General features: G+C 41.4%; 1 protein-coding gene across 1 annotated transcript; it reads right to left on the minus strand.

Moving 5' to 3' along the window:
- Window positions 1-8069: 8069 nt before the first annotated feature.
- On the minus strand, window positions 8070-13708 carry LOC126927595 (uncharacterized). Its single transcript, XM_050743647.1, has 3 exons — window positions 13127-13708; window positions 8891-10395; window positions 8070-8155 (listed from the first exon to the last, which is right to left on the minus strand). Exons 1-3 carry the CDS (start codon window positions 13141-13143, stop codon window positions 8070-8072), a joined length of 1608 nt encoding a protein of 535 aa, XP_050599604.1. The 5' UTR covers window positions 13144-13708.
- Between the last annotated feature and the right edge of the window lie 4811 nt (window positions 13709-18519).

Below are 18519 nucleotides of genomic sequence, written 5' to 3' on the forward strand. Positions count from 1 at the left end.
GTGACTGGGTCCCCGAGTTTTTCTAACGCTTGGAGATTTACCTTGACTGTCTCGATAAGATCATCTATAGCTTCGGGTGTTTCCTTAGTTATCCTCGGATAGTCGAAATCAAGTCCCAGTGACGCATACAGATTTGACGGTGGCAATCGAATTTTTCTTTAAGAACGTCAATGGCGATTGCGTAATTTGCCTCGGTGATGGCTAATGATTGTATTCGCGCGGCCTATCCAGTCAAGGCTGATCGGAGATGATAAAATTTCTGAACCGGTGTTAAATGTTCATTTTGATCTATCGTTGACGAGAAGGAATCGTAAAATGACTGCCAAACCTCGAGGGCGCCGTCAAATGTAGGTATCCGAACCTCCGGTAGTTTAAGCGAAGCAGACTCGCGACCGGCGGCTGATTCGCCGCTTGTCGATTGTGACGGCGTACTTCGTCGTATATTGATCAATTATTTAGTTATTCGGCGTTGTAGTTTTTCGTATTCTTCCGCTAGTTCAATGCCGCGCGCGATCTCTCCCTCGTCTATAGCTACGATCTGGTTTTGTAAGCCACGGAGTTCCGTCTCGTAGGTTTCTAGACGATCTTTAATTTGTATCAAGTCGATCTCTTCCGGACAGCCTGATTGTTCGATGTCGTCCAGTTTTTTTGCGAAGCGTGTAAACTGGGCGATATAGTAGCCCCGGCGTCGACGCAAGGTGGCGAGTTCGTTTCCGGTTGCCATTATTTGTTATGTAATTGAGAGTGAACTCGTTTGAACTTACTTCTGTTGGCGATTGTCCACTTTGCGGCAGGAGGCTGTGTGGTTGCGTTTCAACCACCGAATTATACCTCTTCAAAGGTGACGACCCTTTACGTTACTGACCTCGCTGGGGTAGTAACGCTTCCGCTGCTAGTTGTGTTGGGTTCACGTGACACTGTATGGTAGTGGGTGTCACTGGCGTGCACTTTTCACTTGACACTGAATCCGGCTCGAAGGACCAAATGTTTCAACCGTTCGCGGAGAGACGCGATCGCTAGATAACGCGTCAACGAGAGTCGTAAATTCTCGTTACGATTAAACAATCGACGCCATGAACTGATTGATCCCCTATTTCTATTACGAGAATAGAGGTGGTTAGGTTTGAGTGTATATGAACAACTATACTGGGTTGGTTGATAAAAGTTTAATAAAAATAACGAAACAACAAGTTCAGTCAAAGATCAACAATTAAAAACGAAAAAGATAACAGTCAAGGTTTGTTTAGCGGTTTGCTTATAACGAGACCTATCGCACTTCGCAGCTTGAGACAGACGTTATGTGTTAGATTCGATTCAATGTGTAACGTTCGACGTGTCACAAGGAACTAACCGACTTTAGATGATTTCTTTGTCTCATTTTTAAGACGACCCCCACTCTACTTAGGTCACGCCACCGTTCGCGCCTATGATCACGTATGTCTAATCTTGTGTCATGTAAAATAAAAAGCAGGGGGGCTCGAACGAAAAGAAAAAAATTAAGGTAACAAAAAAAACAAGAGAATTTATTTCTTGTATTCTGAATTTACACTGACTGCGATTTTGTTCTGAGCTCCAGCCGTGACTTGCCAAGACTGAAGCTCTTACAATTTTGACTTTCGGTAACATCTGTTTCTTCTTTGTTTGTCATCCCTCAATATCCCCACTACCCTGTAGGCGTACGTGACCGTTGTCACACTTCTAGGACATTCGGTGAAAGGACCGTTAGGATACAGATGACTCATTAGGCACTTCGGCGATATACATTGCCGCCAAGGCCGCCACATCTCTATCTCCATCATCGGTCCATCGGATTTGAAGTATGCCGGTCGTGACACTTGCGTGGAAAACGTAACGGACAAAATTCGACGTTTCGAGAACTCGCTGCTTGGCGACAGCTGTGCGCTCGTCGATACATTGTATATGATCCGGCGGTCAGATAAAACGATCTGACTGCGACATTGTAAGGCCGCGAGCGATGGTTAGAAAATATAGCCTGTGGTAAGCCTCGTGGCGTAACATAAATGTTGCACGCAATATAATGCTCGCGTATATCTTTTATTTTCACTTTTACGTTCATTGTTTCCTAGAAACCTAAATATTTCATTCGACGAAAACAAAATAAAAATTTAAAACATCTTGTCCATAGCGCGCGAGAAAGAGTTCTTTTGTGAATCGAAGATGCGTCGGAGGGAAACGATAATTTTCTCACTAATTTCATTCTTACTGTTATACGATCACATTGTTCGATTTTCTATCGAATTATGTCACATACGTTCACATTGTTAACGATCATTCGACTGTTGGCTGGCTTAACAAACTAACTTGGCACCGGGTCAGATCTATCATAGCCGTTTGGGTGCATCTTCTAAAATTGGTCGTTATTATTATATTATTATTGTTATATTATATAGGTTGGGGTTGATAATCAAGCTGATCCACTCGGATTGGTTATCACACCTTTTATTTTCTCTCTTGTACAAAACACCAAATCACACAGCTAACGTCTAAACTCTCCCAATGCGTCTTAGCAATTAACACGTGGTCGACTCCTAAGACAAAAGAGCGTCGTGAGGAGTCGTACCAACATAACCCTAGTAACCTTTTGGCAACTAGCGGTCATACCAACTGAGCATCTCTCAACACTCCCCTTTGATCGCTAGTTTCCAAAAGCCCCATAGCTTTGGTAAAATACTGGGTCTTAACTCTATTTAACCCTTTGGTAAGAATGTCGGCAACGTTCTCAGAACTAGATATGTAGATATAATCCAGTATCCCTTTCGACACACAGTTCTTAACATAAAAGTAACGCACTTGAACATGTTTAGAACTCTCGGCCACTACTTCATCCTTGGACCATGAGATCGCTCCAATGTTGTCACAAAAAATTTTGCATGGACGCGGACAATATGACGATTGACCTAACTCCCTTAGTAATAAGGACATCCACACAGTCTCTCTAGCTGCCTCTTGCATCGCTACAAACTCTGCCTCGCATGTCGATTGAGATATGATTGGTTGTTTCTTCGACAACCAAGACACCGCCCCACCAGCAAGTATAAAAACATAACCGCTTCTAGACTTCCTATCTATTGCACAGCCTGCAAAGTGTGAATCACAAAACACCTTTAAAGGTTGCCCTGTCCTTTGGTATACTAACTTTAAGTCTTTAGTTTTCAACAGGTACCTAAAAACACGTTTCACTGCCTTCCAGTCAGACACCGTCGGATTCGCACATCTTTGGCTTAATTTTCCTATTACGCACGCGACATCAGGACGGCTTACTGTGGCGATGTACATTATATGCCCCACAGCCTGTTCGTACAACTTATTGTCTACTGGTTCACTATTTACAATGTCTAGACCAGCCTCGCACTCCTTGGCTAGTGGTGTAGACACTCCAACCTCCTGAGTAATGTCAAACAGCTCCAACATTTGACTTATCTGCCTGGATTGGTCGAACACCACGGTAGTGCTGTTTGGCTTACTCAAGTGGATGGATAGGAATTGAGTATCGCTTCCTAGCATCCTCACATCTAGTTTCTCCTTAATCCTAGTTTTAAACGTGTGAATCATAGCCTCCGTACCGAATACAAGGATATCATCCACATACACAGCCACAATGAGATCCTTGGATTTATTCACATACATGCATGGATCACTCACACATGGGTTCAGATTCATATCTCTCAAGATACAACTTATATACTTAAACCACACTCTCCCCGCTTGCTTCAAACCATATAAACTCTTTTTAAGTTTACACACATACTGAGTTCTATCCTTCCCCGGAACCTTGTAGAAATCAGGTTGCTCCATATATATGTCCTCATCCAAAGGACTGTTTAGATACGCACACTCCACATCAATATGTTCGTAACACCACTCATTTTCCGCACACAGAGCAAGCAATATCCTTAGTGTCCTACGCTTTACCATTGGGCTAAAGGTTTCGGAATAGTCTACTCCAGGCCTTTGCCAGAATCCTCGGGCTACAAGTCTAGCTTTATGCCTATCTGGGTCTCTTTTCATGACTAGCACCCACCTACAATCTATCACATTTCTATCTAAAGGTCTCTCCACTATATCCCACACATCTTTGTTCGCTAGATTTTCTAACTCCTTCGCAATTGCATCTATCCACTTTTGAGCATCTGGCCCTTTCAGAGCATCGTGCACATTCACTGACTCACATGAACCTTGCTTTCTACAAGCTGTCGCAACACAGGCACACCTATTGCACGTCTTTGGTTTGTGCAATCTCGCTGATCTTCTAGGTACGATTGGTGCACTCACAACTTCTTGCTGACTATTTTCATTTGTTAGGCTATCCAGGAAGTAGTCACTGTGTCCCTCATCGTTTTCACCGTCGCTTTGAGTCTCTATATCGGTTGTATTACCTCCTCCTTGGAGTTCGAAGTTTTCAACATCCCATATCCATTCGGTGAATCTCCTTTTGATATTCTTTGCATCCACTTTCATACGCTTATAGGGGAATACGTTTTCCTCGAACCTGACATGACAAGAAATTATTACCCTTTTGGTCTTCGGTAGGTAGATTCTATATCCCTTGACCTGTCTGTCATAACCTACAAATATCCCTTCATCTGCCCTGCTGTCGAATTTACCTTCACCTGGGCTTTTTAGGTACCAGACCCTGCATCCGAATACCCTTAGCCTATTGATCTCCCCTTGGATGTCGCATCCCTTACCTTTCCACAGTTCTAGTGGGATCTTATCTCCGATAGCAGTGGATGGGCATAGGTTCCTGATATGGCATGCAGTGTTCACCGCCTCTCCCCACAGATAGTCAGGGAGCCCTGATTGGATTAATAGGCATCTAGACATCTCGACCAGTGTCCTGTTCGCCCGTTCTGAAACTCCATTTTGCTCAGGGTTCCTCGGAACAGTCTTTCTGTGCAAGATACCTCTCTCCTTTAAATAGTTCTCAAAGTCAACCCCTGTATACTCTCCTCCGTTATCTGTCTGAAGGGCACAGATTCTCGATTGATGTAGGGCTTCTACTTCCATCTGGTATTCCTTGAAGCACCTGAATACCTCGCTCTTCCTACTGATGATCCTAACGTACATGTACCTGGAGAAATCATCTATGAACGTTACAAAATAATTACCTCCACCTAACGATCTGCACTGGGCTCTGCCACTGACATCGCTGTGTACGATTTCTAGAGGACGTTGGCACATGTGGTGGGCTGTCTTCGGGAATGGCACCCTTGTCATCTTTCCTTTTACGCAGACTCCACATAGCTCGTCTTGTCTCTTGGACTCCTCCTTCACACTTTCTATAGGAATCTTTCTCATTGCATTTCCATGCAAGTGACCCAATCTCTCGTGCCACGATGTGGTACCCTTGTATGCCCTTGCCTCAACTACCTCAATGTCTCCTTCATCCTGGCTAGCTTTCTCCTGATCATGCTCCACGGAGAGGCCTGCCATGTGCTCCTCCGCAGGTATTGTCTCCAGATAGTATACGTCGTCTCCAACCTTTGAGTTGAATACGACATCTCCGTCATCGTGTGTTCCAATGGCTTCATCCCTAGTGCACACCATGGTGACGCCCTTTTTTGCTAGTTGTCTAACCGAAATTAGATTTACGTCTAGCTCGGGCACCCATAGAGCGTTGGATAGGGATAGCGTCCAGCCACCACAGGACTCCGCCATCTTTACGATGATTGTTCCCCTTCCCTTGACTTCCAGGTACCCCTTGCCGATTCTGATCTGTCCCGTCGCGGGCGTGAATTCTACGAATCGGTGTCTGTCCGGTGTCATGTGGTTTGAGGCGCCTGAGTCCAGGTAACTTATCATCCCCCTACTCATATGGCTGATCGAAGACAAAGCCAGAGTCGATATAAGTCCCTTAGACTTTGGCCTTTCTTCCGATCCTCTATCCCTCCTTTTCTCCTTCTGGTTCCTTTCCTCCTTGTCTCCCTTTTGGTCTCGGCATTGATACGATATGTGACCCATTTTGCCACATATGTAGCACTTCTGATCATGTGCGTCCTTTGTCTTCGGCCTGGCGCCATCTTTGTGCTGCTTGGACTTCCCTTGTTTCCGGGTCGCCATTGCGCTGCCCCTTTCGGATGATCCTTCCGCCGCATCGAGTCTCCTCTCCTCGAGTAATAAATCAGATTTTACAACACTCGCGCTCAGATCTTTATCGATTCTCGTTGTTCTGAGATAGGTTGAGTAATCTGGGTCCGCCACGAGGCCGGCTAAGAGAAAACACGCCCTAACGTGGTCTTCGATTTTTATACCTACGCTGGATAATTTGTCGCATAGATCTTGTATCCTCCCGCAATACTCGGACACGTCCATGCTAGGGGTCTTCTCCATTGTTCCTAGTTCTCGCATGCATAATACAATGTCCATTGCCGTGGATCTCCCGTGGATATTTTCTAATGCTTTCCAGCACTCCCTTGCTGTTTTCAGGGTTCTGATATCTCCAAGGTATTGGCGGCGTACATGCCGGAAAATATACGCACGTGCTTTGTTGTCCATCTTTATACATTCTGGCTTCATCATTTCCGCTGGCGTAAATCCTGGCTGTACGGCATCCCAGCAGCCCAGAAAAACCAACGAAGCTTCCGTCATTGTTCTCCAGTATTCGTAATTTCCTTTCCTCAAGATTGGGTTCATCTCCCTGTCCACATCGGCCATGCTTTCTTGGTCGGACATAGTGTGCTTTCTCCTCGGATAATTTCACACAAAAAAAATTCAAAACTCAAAAATATATATCTCTCCTGCCGCAGTTTACTGCTCTGGGCCCATAACCTGTTATATTATATAGGTTGGGGTTGATAACCAAGCTGATCCACTCGGATTGGTTATCACACCTTTTATTTTCTCTCTTGTACAAAACACCAAATCACACAGCTAACGTCTAAACTCTCCCAATGCGTCTTAGCAATTAACACGTGGTCGACTCCTAAGACAAAAGAGCGTCGTGAGGAGTCGTACCAACATAACCCTAGTAACCTTTTGGCAACTAGCGGTCATACCAACTGAGCATCTCTCAACAATTATACACATAAAAATAACCGGATGCTACAATGAAATGCCTTAGAAAATATCTGACTTCTATCGTAATCGCGTATTGGCGTTGTTAAATTTGTTCACGATCTGTACATTTATACTCGCGTCTTTGTTGCACAATCCTTTGTCTCCTTGATGTTTATCACTGGCCATACGTCTACACATCAAGCATGTGAAAATGCAATTAATTACACGAGTATCATAGATTCTGTTGCTTTCAGAACCCAAGGATAAAATCAAGGATAAAATCAATAAGGACGTCGGGGATAATGAAGTCTCCCCGAAAATTCTCAGGGGTTGTAATCGCGATGTGCGGTTTACCAGGTCGTGGAAAAAGCCAAGTGGCACAATGCTATTCGCGCAGACTCAACTGGAACAGCGATTCCACTAAAGGTTGGGAATTCTGTTTTGTTTACTGCCAATTGCTACACTTAAAAACGAAACCTGTTCATTAAATCATATTAGTCATCTTAAATAAGCGGCTTCGTAGTATTATTTCCATTCGACCAACAATTATCTGTGTTTCTTCTTTTTTTTCTTTTTTTACTCCCTATTTTGTGGTTGTATTATGTGTACAAGTCACGTGTTTGATCATTAATTCGTTAGTTTTTCATTTTTCCCGTTTTTGTTTTCAACATGGTCGTTAAGAGGATTTATTACATACGCTAAATAGACTTGTTACGTAAATCAACATTTGCGGCGCTTTGAACAAATTTTAATTTCTATTTTGTAATATAATACATTGTGCTCTTCCTAGTTTTTACATTATTTCATTAACATTATTCATTAACATAAAAAAACATTATTTCATATTGTTCCTTTGTGAAATGCTAAATAATTGTTCTATTTTATTACGTCCCGGGACCTATCTATATTTCATGTATAAATAAAACTATTCTTATATATTTTATACTGCATTAATTTCGTCATACCATTGTAGTAACGATGGTAATAATAAAAAATTTATAACTATTGATAAATATTTATAATTAATTGCTAATAAAAAATAATTATTCAAATTATGTATTGCTACTAATCTTGGGGCGCCGGTCACCGGTGACCTCGATGATACCACGGTCAAGTTGAGTGCCGGCCACCGGTGACCCTGTCACGTAAAATAAGAAAGAAATTTAAAGGAAAGAAGAAAACTTTATTTTTTCCTCGTTTATACACTTCTGAACTCTAGCCGTGGCCGTTCGAGACTGAGGCTCTTACAATATTTTCTTACTCTCGGTGACATCTGTTTCTTCTTTTGCTTTTCATCCTTCATTATCCCCACTACCCTGTAGGCGTACGTGACTGTTGCTACGCTTCTAGAACATTCGGTGGAAGGACCGTTAGGACATAGATGAACCCTCAGGTACTCCGGCAATATACATTGTCGCCAAGGTCGCCATGTGTAATGTTCAAGTATCGGCTGTCTGGAGAATGTTTAGAAGTGGTCGCCTAAGGTGACGTCAGGGCAAAAGAGTTTGGGGTTACACTCCCCCCTCCTTAGAATGAACTTAGTCCTCGAAGTTCCTTTTCCTCTTTAAGATAGATAGGTGAAATTTTGCCTTGGGTGTTTCCAGGTCGAAGGTTACTTGTGAATCGTTGCTGGTGCTGGGCACAGGTAGAATCGGGGTGAATATGTTGATAGGTGCCGGGTTGATTGGCATCGGAGCGCTGGCTGATGGATTGTTATTTGTCGTGTTTCGCTTGATTTTACAACAGAATAAATGAAAACACAATTTCGGCATTCCTATTTTGTTGAGAAAGTATAAGCATATGAGAGCAATGGATAAATATCCTATAATTTGTAATATAGATATTCCCCGTGATTCAACTTGATCGATTCTACGAGCAAAAGTTAGTTGATTCGCTTGATCTCCGATTCCATTCAGAGTGATTTTGTATCCGTAATTATCGTTAATAAGTTTTGGAGTTTTCTCTAGTTTATTTAGTAAAATACTCCAGTCTGAATCATTAGTTACATTGACTGTTTTGATTTTAATCTCGTAAGAAATTTCCTTGCTACTACCACTGATTCTCATATGGTTATTCTTGTACAATATGTCTACGGTTTTATTAGTTTGTAACAAAGATGGTTTCTCTAGTCTAACAATTCGATGTGTCTTTTCTTCGAAAATGCTCAGATCTATTGGTTTTTCTGGTATAGCTATAAAATGATTCTCAGCGTTTAATGGGATAAAAGTTATATCTTCAATGTTATAAACTACTACCTTACAGAATTTGACAGTGTTTTCTGCGCTTAAGATTTCAGGGTTACAATCGTGCTTCACTCGACGGTCGTGAATCGGCTGAGTTTGTTTGCAAATGTAAAAGTCAGATATAGAACGGCATTGCTTATCCAAGTAGTTTTGATCGACATTGATGTAATTTAGTCCTGACGTTAAAAATATCGGATGAACTACTAAAGGTGCTAAAAACACTTTGTTCGTGAGAGATGGTATGGGATATATTTTCTCTATATCCCATTCCATGTCCATAACTGTTGGTACAGAAATTACGAAGAAAACTTTGTTTTGTCGAGTAAACAATGTGAGTTCTGAGATATCTAAAATATTTTGGAAATTCTCTTCCTTTGGTATAAAAGCGTTTCCTACTGTTTTGCTACCTAGTACTTGGGCGTAATTGTTAATAAAAGTTCCGGGATCAATAATCTGTGGGTTTATTATTCCTTGTTTTCCTAAGATGATTATATTGAATATTTCGTCGATTTGGAAATGTAAGTCAGAGAGTGAGCTTTCTAGAGCTATGACTTTTATTAAGGTGATGTCGTTTTTGTTAAGCGTTTTAAGTTCGTTTGTTACACCTGTGTCTACTTGTTTCAGTCGCTGGATGACGTCGTTATTTAAAATTCGTTTAATCAAAGCTGTCTGGTTGGTTACTATGGTTTTTAGGCTGTTACCTTCTTCAAAGAGTTTGTCTATATTTTTGTTGATTATATCTAGATCGTTCGCGGCTAGGGTTCCAAAAAGAGTTTTACTAATAGATTCGATAGCGTCTACTAGTCCTCGTCTACTTCTGAGAAGAATGTGAGCTAAGGATTGTAATTCGATGCTAAGTGTTCTGACGTTATTTAGTTTTGCTTGTAAAGAGCGTATTTCTGGTAATATGTTACAGTCTTTTCGTGTCTCGCAATGATTCCTAACTTCGGCTACTCCCTTTTCAATATATCTTACTTGTTCCAATACAGCACTAATATCTAGTCCTATAATAACATTTATGTGTTCGCTATAAAGATATGCTTTGGATATTTTCTCATGAAATATTCCATTATTGTCAATAGGGGTTATTTTTAATCCGTTAAGGGTGGTAAAGCCGACGGCAAGGGTGATCGTCCTGAAAAATAAGGTTTTATTTTTATTTTATTTTTTATTTTTATTATTATTTTTTTATTTTTTATTCTAATGATTTTTCTTGTCTGATCTCTCATGTACCTCTTTCTACTTTGTTCAAGAGTGTTCTTCGCTATCATTCTATATTTTTGCAATTGTTTTTGCCATAGTGCAAACATTTCTTCGTAGGTGTAATTGGAAGTTCGGGATACGGAAGACGGGAGGTTGGCTTTTCTTCCAAATGTTAGTTCGAAGGGTGAAAATCCAGTTGCATCGTGTATCGCGGTATTATACCCTAGGCAAATAAAGTCTAATACCTGATCCCATTCTTTATTAGAATCGTGTAGGCTCGTGCGAATCATGTCTTTTACTGTGGCGTGTGTTCGTTCTAAGGATCCGTTAGATTGAGGATGAAAACTAGTGGTCTTTATATGTTTGATTTTAAATGCTTCCTCGAATTTTTCCATTAGTTCGCTAATAAAGTTCTGTCCCTGGTCTGTTAGTATCGTTTTGGGTGCTGAGAAGATGTAAATGTAGTGGTCTAGTAGTGCATCGATAATCGATTCGGTTCGTTGTGTTTTCAGTGGTACTAAAACGAGATATTTCGTTAGGTCATCGTGAATCGAAAGAATGTATCGATTTCCACGTGTGGTTTTAGGCATCGGACCAATTAGATCCATGGCTATCTTTTCGTTTGGCTCTACTGGTGTCTGAGGAATTACGGGTTGTTCCTTGGGTCTGATTCTAACTAGCTTTTGTCGTTGACAAGCTTCGCAATTTTTTATAAAATCTTCTATCCTTTCCATGAGGCGTGGGATTTTGAATTGGTCATTGATTTTACTATATGTCTTTTGAATACCCAAGTGTCCACTAATGTCGTTATGGTTTTCGCGTATAATGTCTAGAGCTTGTTCGTCAATTATGGTTTGTATTGGTTCGTATGCAAAAGTTATTTCTTCAATTTGGTCATTAATAAACATGAGTGTAACTTTGATCCTAGCTTTTTCGACTTCGGTAAAACTATTGTCTCCTATCCCAATTTTCTTGTGTTTCTTGGTTAGTTCAAAAATTTTTCGAATCCAAGTATCTTTGTCGAATGGACCTAATGTTTCTCTATTCAATTGATAGAAGGTGTGATCGTTTGGCGTGATTTTAAGTCGTCTCGGGGGTGTCGCGTCTTCTGACCATGCGTTAAAGTGTTCTACAATATTTTCGGAGTTTGCAGGTGTGTCTGGGACTGATTTGTCGGTAATTTGGTAAATTTTTCTGGAAAGTGCGTCGGCTGCTGTGTTCTCTTTACCTTTGCAATACTGAATATCGTACTCGTATTCTTCGAGTTTAAGTCTCCATCTAATCAAACGCGAGGAAGGGTCTTTGCAATTTTTGAGCCAAGTGAGTGCTTGGTGATCGGTTCGAATAACGAATCGTCTTCCTAACAGGTATTGCCTGAGTCTCTTAACTGCCCATACGATAACTAATAATTCCTTTTCTGTGGTAGAATAATTTTTCTCTGGGGGGTTGAGTGTCCGTGATATGTAACAACAAGGATGTCCGTCTTGTGATAACATTGCGCCTATTCCTTCATTGGAAGCGTCTGTGGTGAGTGTGAATGTTTTCGTGTAGTCTGGGTATGCTAAAACTGAGGCTGAGCATAGCTTTTCTTTTAGTGTGTCAAAGCTTGTCTGTTGCGTTTCTGTCCATCTAAAAGGATTGCCTTTCTTTGTGAGATCTGTTAATGGTTTGGCGAGTTTGGAAAAGTTTTTAATGAATTTTCTGTAGTATCCAGCAAATCCGAGAAATGACTTTTATGTCTGTTGGTGTTTTGGGAATCTTAAAGTCTTTAACTGCGGAGATCTTTTTAGGATTTGACTTTATGCCCTCGTGTGTTATGACATGTCCTAAGTATTCTAATTCAGGTTTTAGAAACTCGCATTTGTCGGGTTGGATTTTTAGTCCTAACTCTTTTAATCTTTGCAATACTATATCAAGGTTTTCATTGTGTTGTTGAATTGTACTACCGAATATTATTATGTCGTCAATGTATACAAAGCAGTATTTGTTCAATAATTCTCGTAACGCGGTATCCATCATGCGTTGGAAGGTGGCTGGGGCGTTTTTTAAACCGAATGGCATGCGATTATAGTGAAAGTTTCCCTGAGGTGTGCTAAAAGCTGTATATTTCTTTGAGTCGGGGTCCATAGGTATTTGATGGAATCCCGAAGATAAATCTAGAGCAGAGAAGAATTTGGCGTTGCCTAATTGTGATAGAATGTCGTCGATTGTCGGTAGTGGGTAGGCGTCTTGATCGGTAAGTTCATTTAATTTTCGAAAGTCGATAACTATACGCCATTTCTGTTTGCCTGATGCGTCTGATTTCTTGGGTACTACCCATACTGGACTGTTGTAAGGAGAATCTGATTCTTCAATGATATTTTTATCTAACATTTTTTTCATTTGTTTTTCAATTTCTGCTTTATGGGCTTCGGGAGGTCGGTACGATTTGGTATTGACGATTTTGTTTTCGCGTAGGGTAATAGTGTGTTTTGTTAGATTAGTACAAGGTAGGGTATCGGATTCTAGGTCAAACACGTCTATGTAATGTAGGAGGATCTTTTCGATAGGAATACGAAGTTTGTCTTCAATATGGTCTAGTCTAATTATTTGTTTCATTTTAGCAATTTTATCGAGATCGTGTTCATAAGAAAGATCATTAGTGATTATAGTTGGTTGCTCACCAGTATTGCAGAAACATACTCTCGTCGGAACTTTATCCAGATAAATTGTTTCGATTTTGGTTTGCCCTGGGAGAATGGTTTTCGGCGCCTGGAAAAATATTTCGTTCCCGTTTAATTGTATTGATTCGTTGTTAATTCGATATGAGTAGTTAGAGAGCATAGGTAAACCAATTATTCCGTCTTCTATTAAAGGAAAATCGTCTGGCACAACGTGAAATGTGTTCATGATGTTAAAGAATTGAAAGTCTACTGTTTCGTCAGTTTGGTATTTGTCATTGCCCATGTAAAATGTTTTAGCTACTGTCTTTTTAGGTTTAAATATGGCACTTGATCTTTTAACTAAATTTATTCCTGCACCGGTATCGATTAAATATCGTTTGATTTCTGTTCCCGATCGAACTCCAATGGATAGAAGTTTTCCTGTTGTTGCGTGTACTCGTACGACGTCTCTCGAGGTTCTGGTAGCGCTGTTTCCTCTTCTCGTCCCGCATTCTCCATGTTTATATTGTAGCTGCGCGGTGGCGGAAGATTTCGCTGGCTGGCCGGTTGAAAATTTTCGGCAGTAACTTACGGTATGTCCTATTTGGTTGCACTTAAAACACTTCATTCTCCCTCCGTTGTTTATTTGAGTGCTTGTCGGCAGGCGATTTTGCGTAGTCATCGGACCGCTCCTAAGTGGGGGTTTGCGTTCTGACGATACATTCCCTCGGGCGAATGAGTGAGCTCTTATTTGCTGGCTGCACTGATTTCCGCGGTTTCGCTCAATTACTCCGATTAATAGTTCTGCTTCGAACGCGGCATCTTGTGCTTCTTGTAAGGTGCGCGGTTTCATGCTTGATGTTCTGATTTCTATCTCGGGTTTTAAATTTAGTATGAACGTTTTGGTTGCGCGTTCGTTCTCTAGGTCTATCGCGACTGCTCGTCGAATAGGATCGCGGATTTCGTGTTGCAATGCGTACATAAGTTCATTAAGACCGTGTCGAAATCTTTTGACGTATCCGTGTACTGATTCGTTAAAACTTTGCCGAGTTCTTTGTAATTTATCGCGCGCACCGTTTGAAGTTACGTTAATCGATACGAACTTCCTCAGATTTTCGAATAAGGCGCCGTACGTCTCGATAACCGAATGTCTAATGCTTCTTTCGGCTTCGCCGACAATGCGTTTGGTTAAAATTAATTTCAATAAAGCACGCTTTTCCTTACATTCCGATCTAGCTTCGCTTACCCGCTTGATGAATCCCTCCACTCCAATGTCATCTTGACCGTTGAGGACTGGGATGAACTCGATGCTGGTTTTCGCGTCGAACATATGTCGTTCGTACGAGGCTGATTCTTCTTCCTCGTCCTCGGAGTTCGCTGGGTCGGAGGTTTCTGGAGTTTCTTTGATCCGAACGCGTTCTTCCGGAGATTTCACTATGCGGGTGTCCCGAGTAGTGCTTCTGCTGGCAGAACTAGTATCGTCTGTCATAATTGAGTTGAACTCAGACGTATCTACGGAGGATTGTACTCCTAGCTTGAGTTCGGCCACAGTCTTCCCTATTGGTTCTATTTCCTTGATCCGTTGAGTGCTTTCATCGCGAATTAGTTTATACAAATCATTTATAGCTGCCTTATGTTCTTCGTGCTGGCGCTGCATCATATCCAAAATTGCCCGCAGGTTTGGATCACCGCTAGTCGAAGCGACAGGTGTAATTTTCTTATCGTCCCTTTTGTCCATTTCAGAATAATAGATCGTCGGAGTCTGACGTTATCGAATGCAATCGATCGATCCTTTTAGAGGAAATGGTTCTACTTACTAATAAAACCGTTTTTCGTAGTCCAGGTTGCTTGATACACCTTTGGTCGGATGTCCCGTAGGCCAAAACCGTAATCTTGTTTTATCCAACGTTGATGTATCCTGGCAGGATCGCCAAAATGTCACGTAAAATAAGAAAGAAATTTAAAGGAAAGAAGAAAACTTTATTTTTTCCTCGTTTATACACTTCTGAACTCTAGCCGTGGCCGTTCGAGACTGAGGCTCTTACAATATCTTCTTACTTTCGATGACATCTGTTTCTTCTTTTGTTTTTCATCCTTCAACATCCCCACTACCCTGTAGGCGTACGTGACTGTTGCTACGCTTCTAGAACATTCGGTGGAAGGACCGTTAGGACATAGATGAACCCTCAGGTACTCCGGCAATATACATTGTCGCCAAGGTCGCCATGCGTAATGTTCAAGTATCGGCTGTCTGGAGAATGTTTAGAAGTGGTCGCCTAAGGTGACGTCAGGGCAAAAGAGTTTGGGGTTACAACCCCTATGGCATTTAACGTGTTAAATAATGACTGAATGTTTCGCGAATTGTTGAATGTTTCGATGAAAAACAAGAATCACAGGAAAAGTAGTGTAATTTCAATTTTCTCGAATGCTTCAAAATGACAAATGAGACATTGACAAAGAAGGGTAGTTTAGCTCACTATATTTTACGCCGTACTATTATATTGTTTCCATCTAACGATACAAACGTAAATCAAAAAATATCCAATTATTTAAGCTCTCCTAGACCCTTCCAACAACTAATGAATTACATTTAATTATTACTTTAATGATGAGGGTTAGCGACTACCGCAGGAAAAGGCTGGAACCATATGGAGAGGCCGTATCGCACGAGCTGTTTCTTCCGGACCATACGACGAACGTGTAACCCCAAACTCTTTTGCCCTGACGTCACCTTAGGCGACCACTTCTAAACATTCTCCAGACAGCCGATACTTGAACATTACGCATGGCGACCTTGGCGACAATGTATATTGCCGGAGTACCTGAGGGTTCATCTATGTCCTAACGGTCCTTCCACCGAATGTTCTAGAAGCGTAGCAACAGTCACGTACGCCTACAGGGTAGTGGGGATGTTGAAGGATGAAAAACAAAAGAAGAAACAGATGTCATCGAAAGTAAGAAGATATTGTAAGAGCCTCAGTCTCGAACGGCCACGGCTAGAGTTCAGAAGTGTATAAACGAGGAAAAAATAAAGTTTTCTTCTTTCCTTTAAATTTCTTTCTTATTTTACGTGACATTTTGGCGATCCTGCCAGGATACATCAACGTTGGATAAAACAAGATTACGGTTTTGGCCTACGGGACATCCGACCAAAGGTGTATCAAGCAACCTGGACTACGAAAAACGGTTTTATTAGTAAGTAGAACCATTTCCTCTAAAAGGATCGATCGATTGCATTCGATAACGTCAGACTCCGACGATCTATTATTCTGAAATGGACAAAAGGGACGATAAGAAAATTACACCTGTCGCTTCGACTAGCGGTGATCCAAACCTGCGGGCAATTTTGGATATGATGCAGCGCCAGCACGAAGAACATAAGGCAGCTATAAATGATTTGTATAAACTAATTCGCGATGAAAGCACTCAACGGATCAAGGAAATAGAACCAATAGGGAAGACTGTGGCCGAACTCAAGCTAGGAGTACAATCCTCCGTAGATACGTCTGAGTTCAACTCAATTATGACAGACGATACTAGTTCTGCCAGCAGAAGCACTACTCGGGACACCCGCATAGTGAAATCTCCGGAAGAACGCGTTCGGATCAAAGAAACTCCAGAAACCTCCGACCCAGCGAACTCCGAGGACGAGGAAGAAGAATCAGCCTCGTACGAACGACATATGTTCGACGCGAAAACCAGCATCGAGTTCATCCCAGTCCTCAACGGTCAAGATGACATTGGAGTGGAGGGATTCATCAAGCGGGTAAGCGAAGCTAGATCGGAATGTAAGGAAAAGCGTGCTTTATTGAAATTAATTTTAACCAAACGCATTGTCGGCGAAGCCGAAAGAAGCATTAGACATTCGGTTATCGAGACGTACGGCGCCTTATTCGAAAATCTGAGGAAGTTCGTATCGATTAACGTAACTTCAAACGGTGCGCGCGATAAATTACAAAGAACTCGGCAAAGTTTTAACGAATCAGTACACGGATACGTCAAAAGATTTCGACACGGTCTTAATGAACTTATGTACGCATTGCAACACGAAATCCGCGATCCTATTCGACGAGCAGTCGCGATAGACCTAGAGAACGAACGCGCAACCAAAACGTTCATACTAAATTTAAAACCCGAGATAGAAATCAGAACATCAAGCATGAAACCGCGCACCTTACAAGAAGCACAAGATGCCGCGTTCGAAGCAGAACTATTAATCGGAGTAATTGAGCGAAACCGCGGAAATCAGTGCAGCCAGCAAATAAGAGCTCACTCATTCGCCCGAGGGAATGTATCGTCAGAACGCAAACCCCCACTTAGGAGCGGTCCGATGACTACGCAAAATCGCCTGCCGACAAGCACTCAAATAAACAACGGAGGGAGAATGAAGTGTTTTAAGTGCAACCAAATAGGACATACCGTAAGTTACTGCCGAAAATTTTCAACCGGCCAGCCAGCGAAATCTTCCGCCACCGCGCAGCTACAATATAAACATGGAGAATGTGGGACGAGAAGAGGAAACAGCGCTACCAGAACCTCGAGAGACGTCGTACGAGTACACGCAACAACAGGAAAACTTCTATCCATTGGAGTTCGATCGGGAACAGAAATCAAACGATATTTAATCGATACCGGTGCAGGAATAAATTTAGTTAAAAGATCAAGTGCCATATTTAAACCTAAAAAGACAGTAGCTAAAACATTTTACATGGGCAATGACAAATACCAAACTGACGAAACAGTAGACTTTCAATTCTTTAACATCATGAACACATTTCACGTTGTGCCAGACGATTTTCCTTTAATAGAAGACGGAATAATTGGTTTACCTATGCTCTCTAACTACTCATATCGAATTAACAACGAATCAATACAATTAAACGGGAACGAAATATTTTTCCAGGCGCCGAAAACCATTCTCCCAGGGCAAACCAAAATCGAAACAATTTATCTGGATAAAGTTCCGACGAGAGTATGTTTCTGCAATACTGGTGAGCAACCAACTATAATCACTAATGATCTTTCTTATGAACACGATCTCGATAAAATTGCTAAAATGAAACAAATAATTAGACTAGACCATATTGAAGACAAACTTCGTATTCCTATCGAAAAGATCCTCCTACATTACATAGACGTGTTTGACCTAGAATCCGATACCCTACCTTGTACTAATCTAACAAAACACACTATTACCCTACGCGAAAACAAAATCGTCAATACCAAATCGTACCGACCTCCCGAAGCCCATAAAGCAGAAATTGAAAAACAAATGAAAAAAACGTTAGATAAAAATATCATTGAAGAATCAGATTCTCCTTACAACAGTCCAGTATGGGTAGTACCCAAGAAATCAGACGCATCAGGCAAACAGAAATGGCGTATAGTTATCGACTTTCGAAAATTAAATGAAC

The sequence above is a fragment of the Bombus affinis genome, unplaced genomic scaffold (assembly GCF_024516045.1).
Source record: "Bombus affinis isolate iyBomAffi1 unplaced genomic scaffold, iyBomAffi1.2 ctg00000166.1, whole genome shotgun sequence".
In the NCBI taxonomy this organism is placed as follows: domain Eukaryota; kingdom Metazoa; phylum Arthropoda; class Insecta; order Hymenoptera; family Apidae; genus Bombus; species Bombus affinis.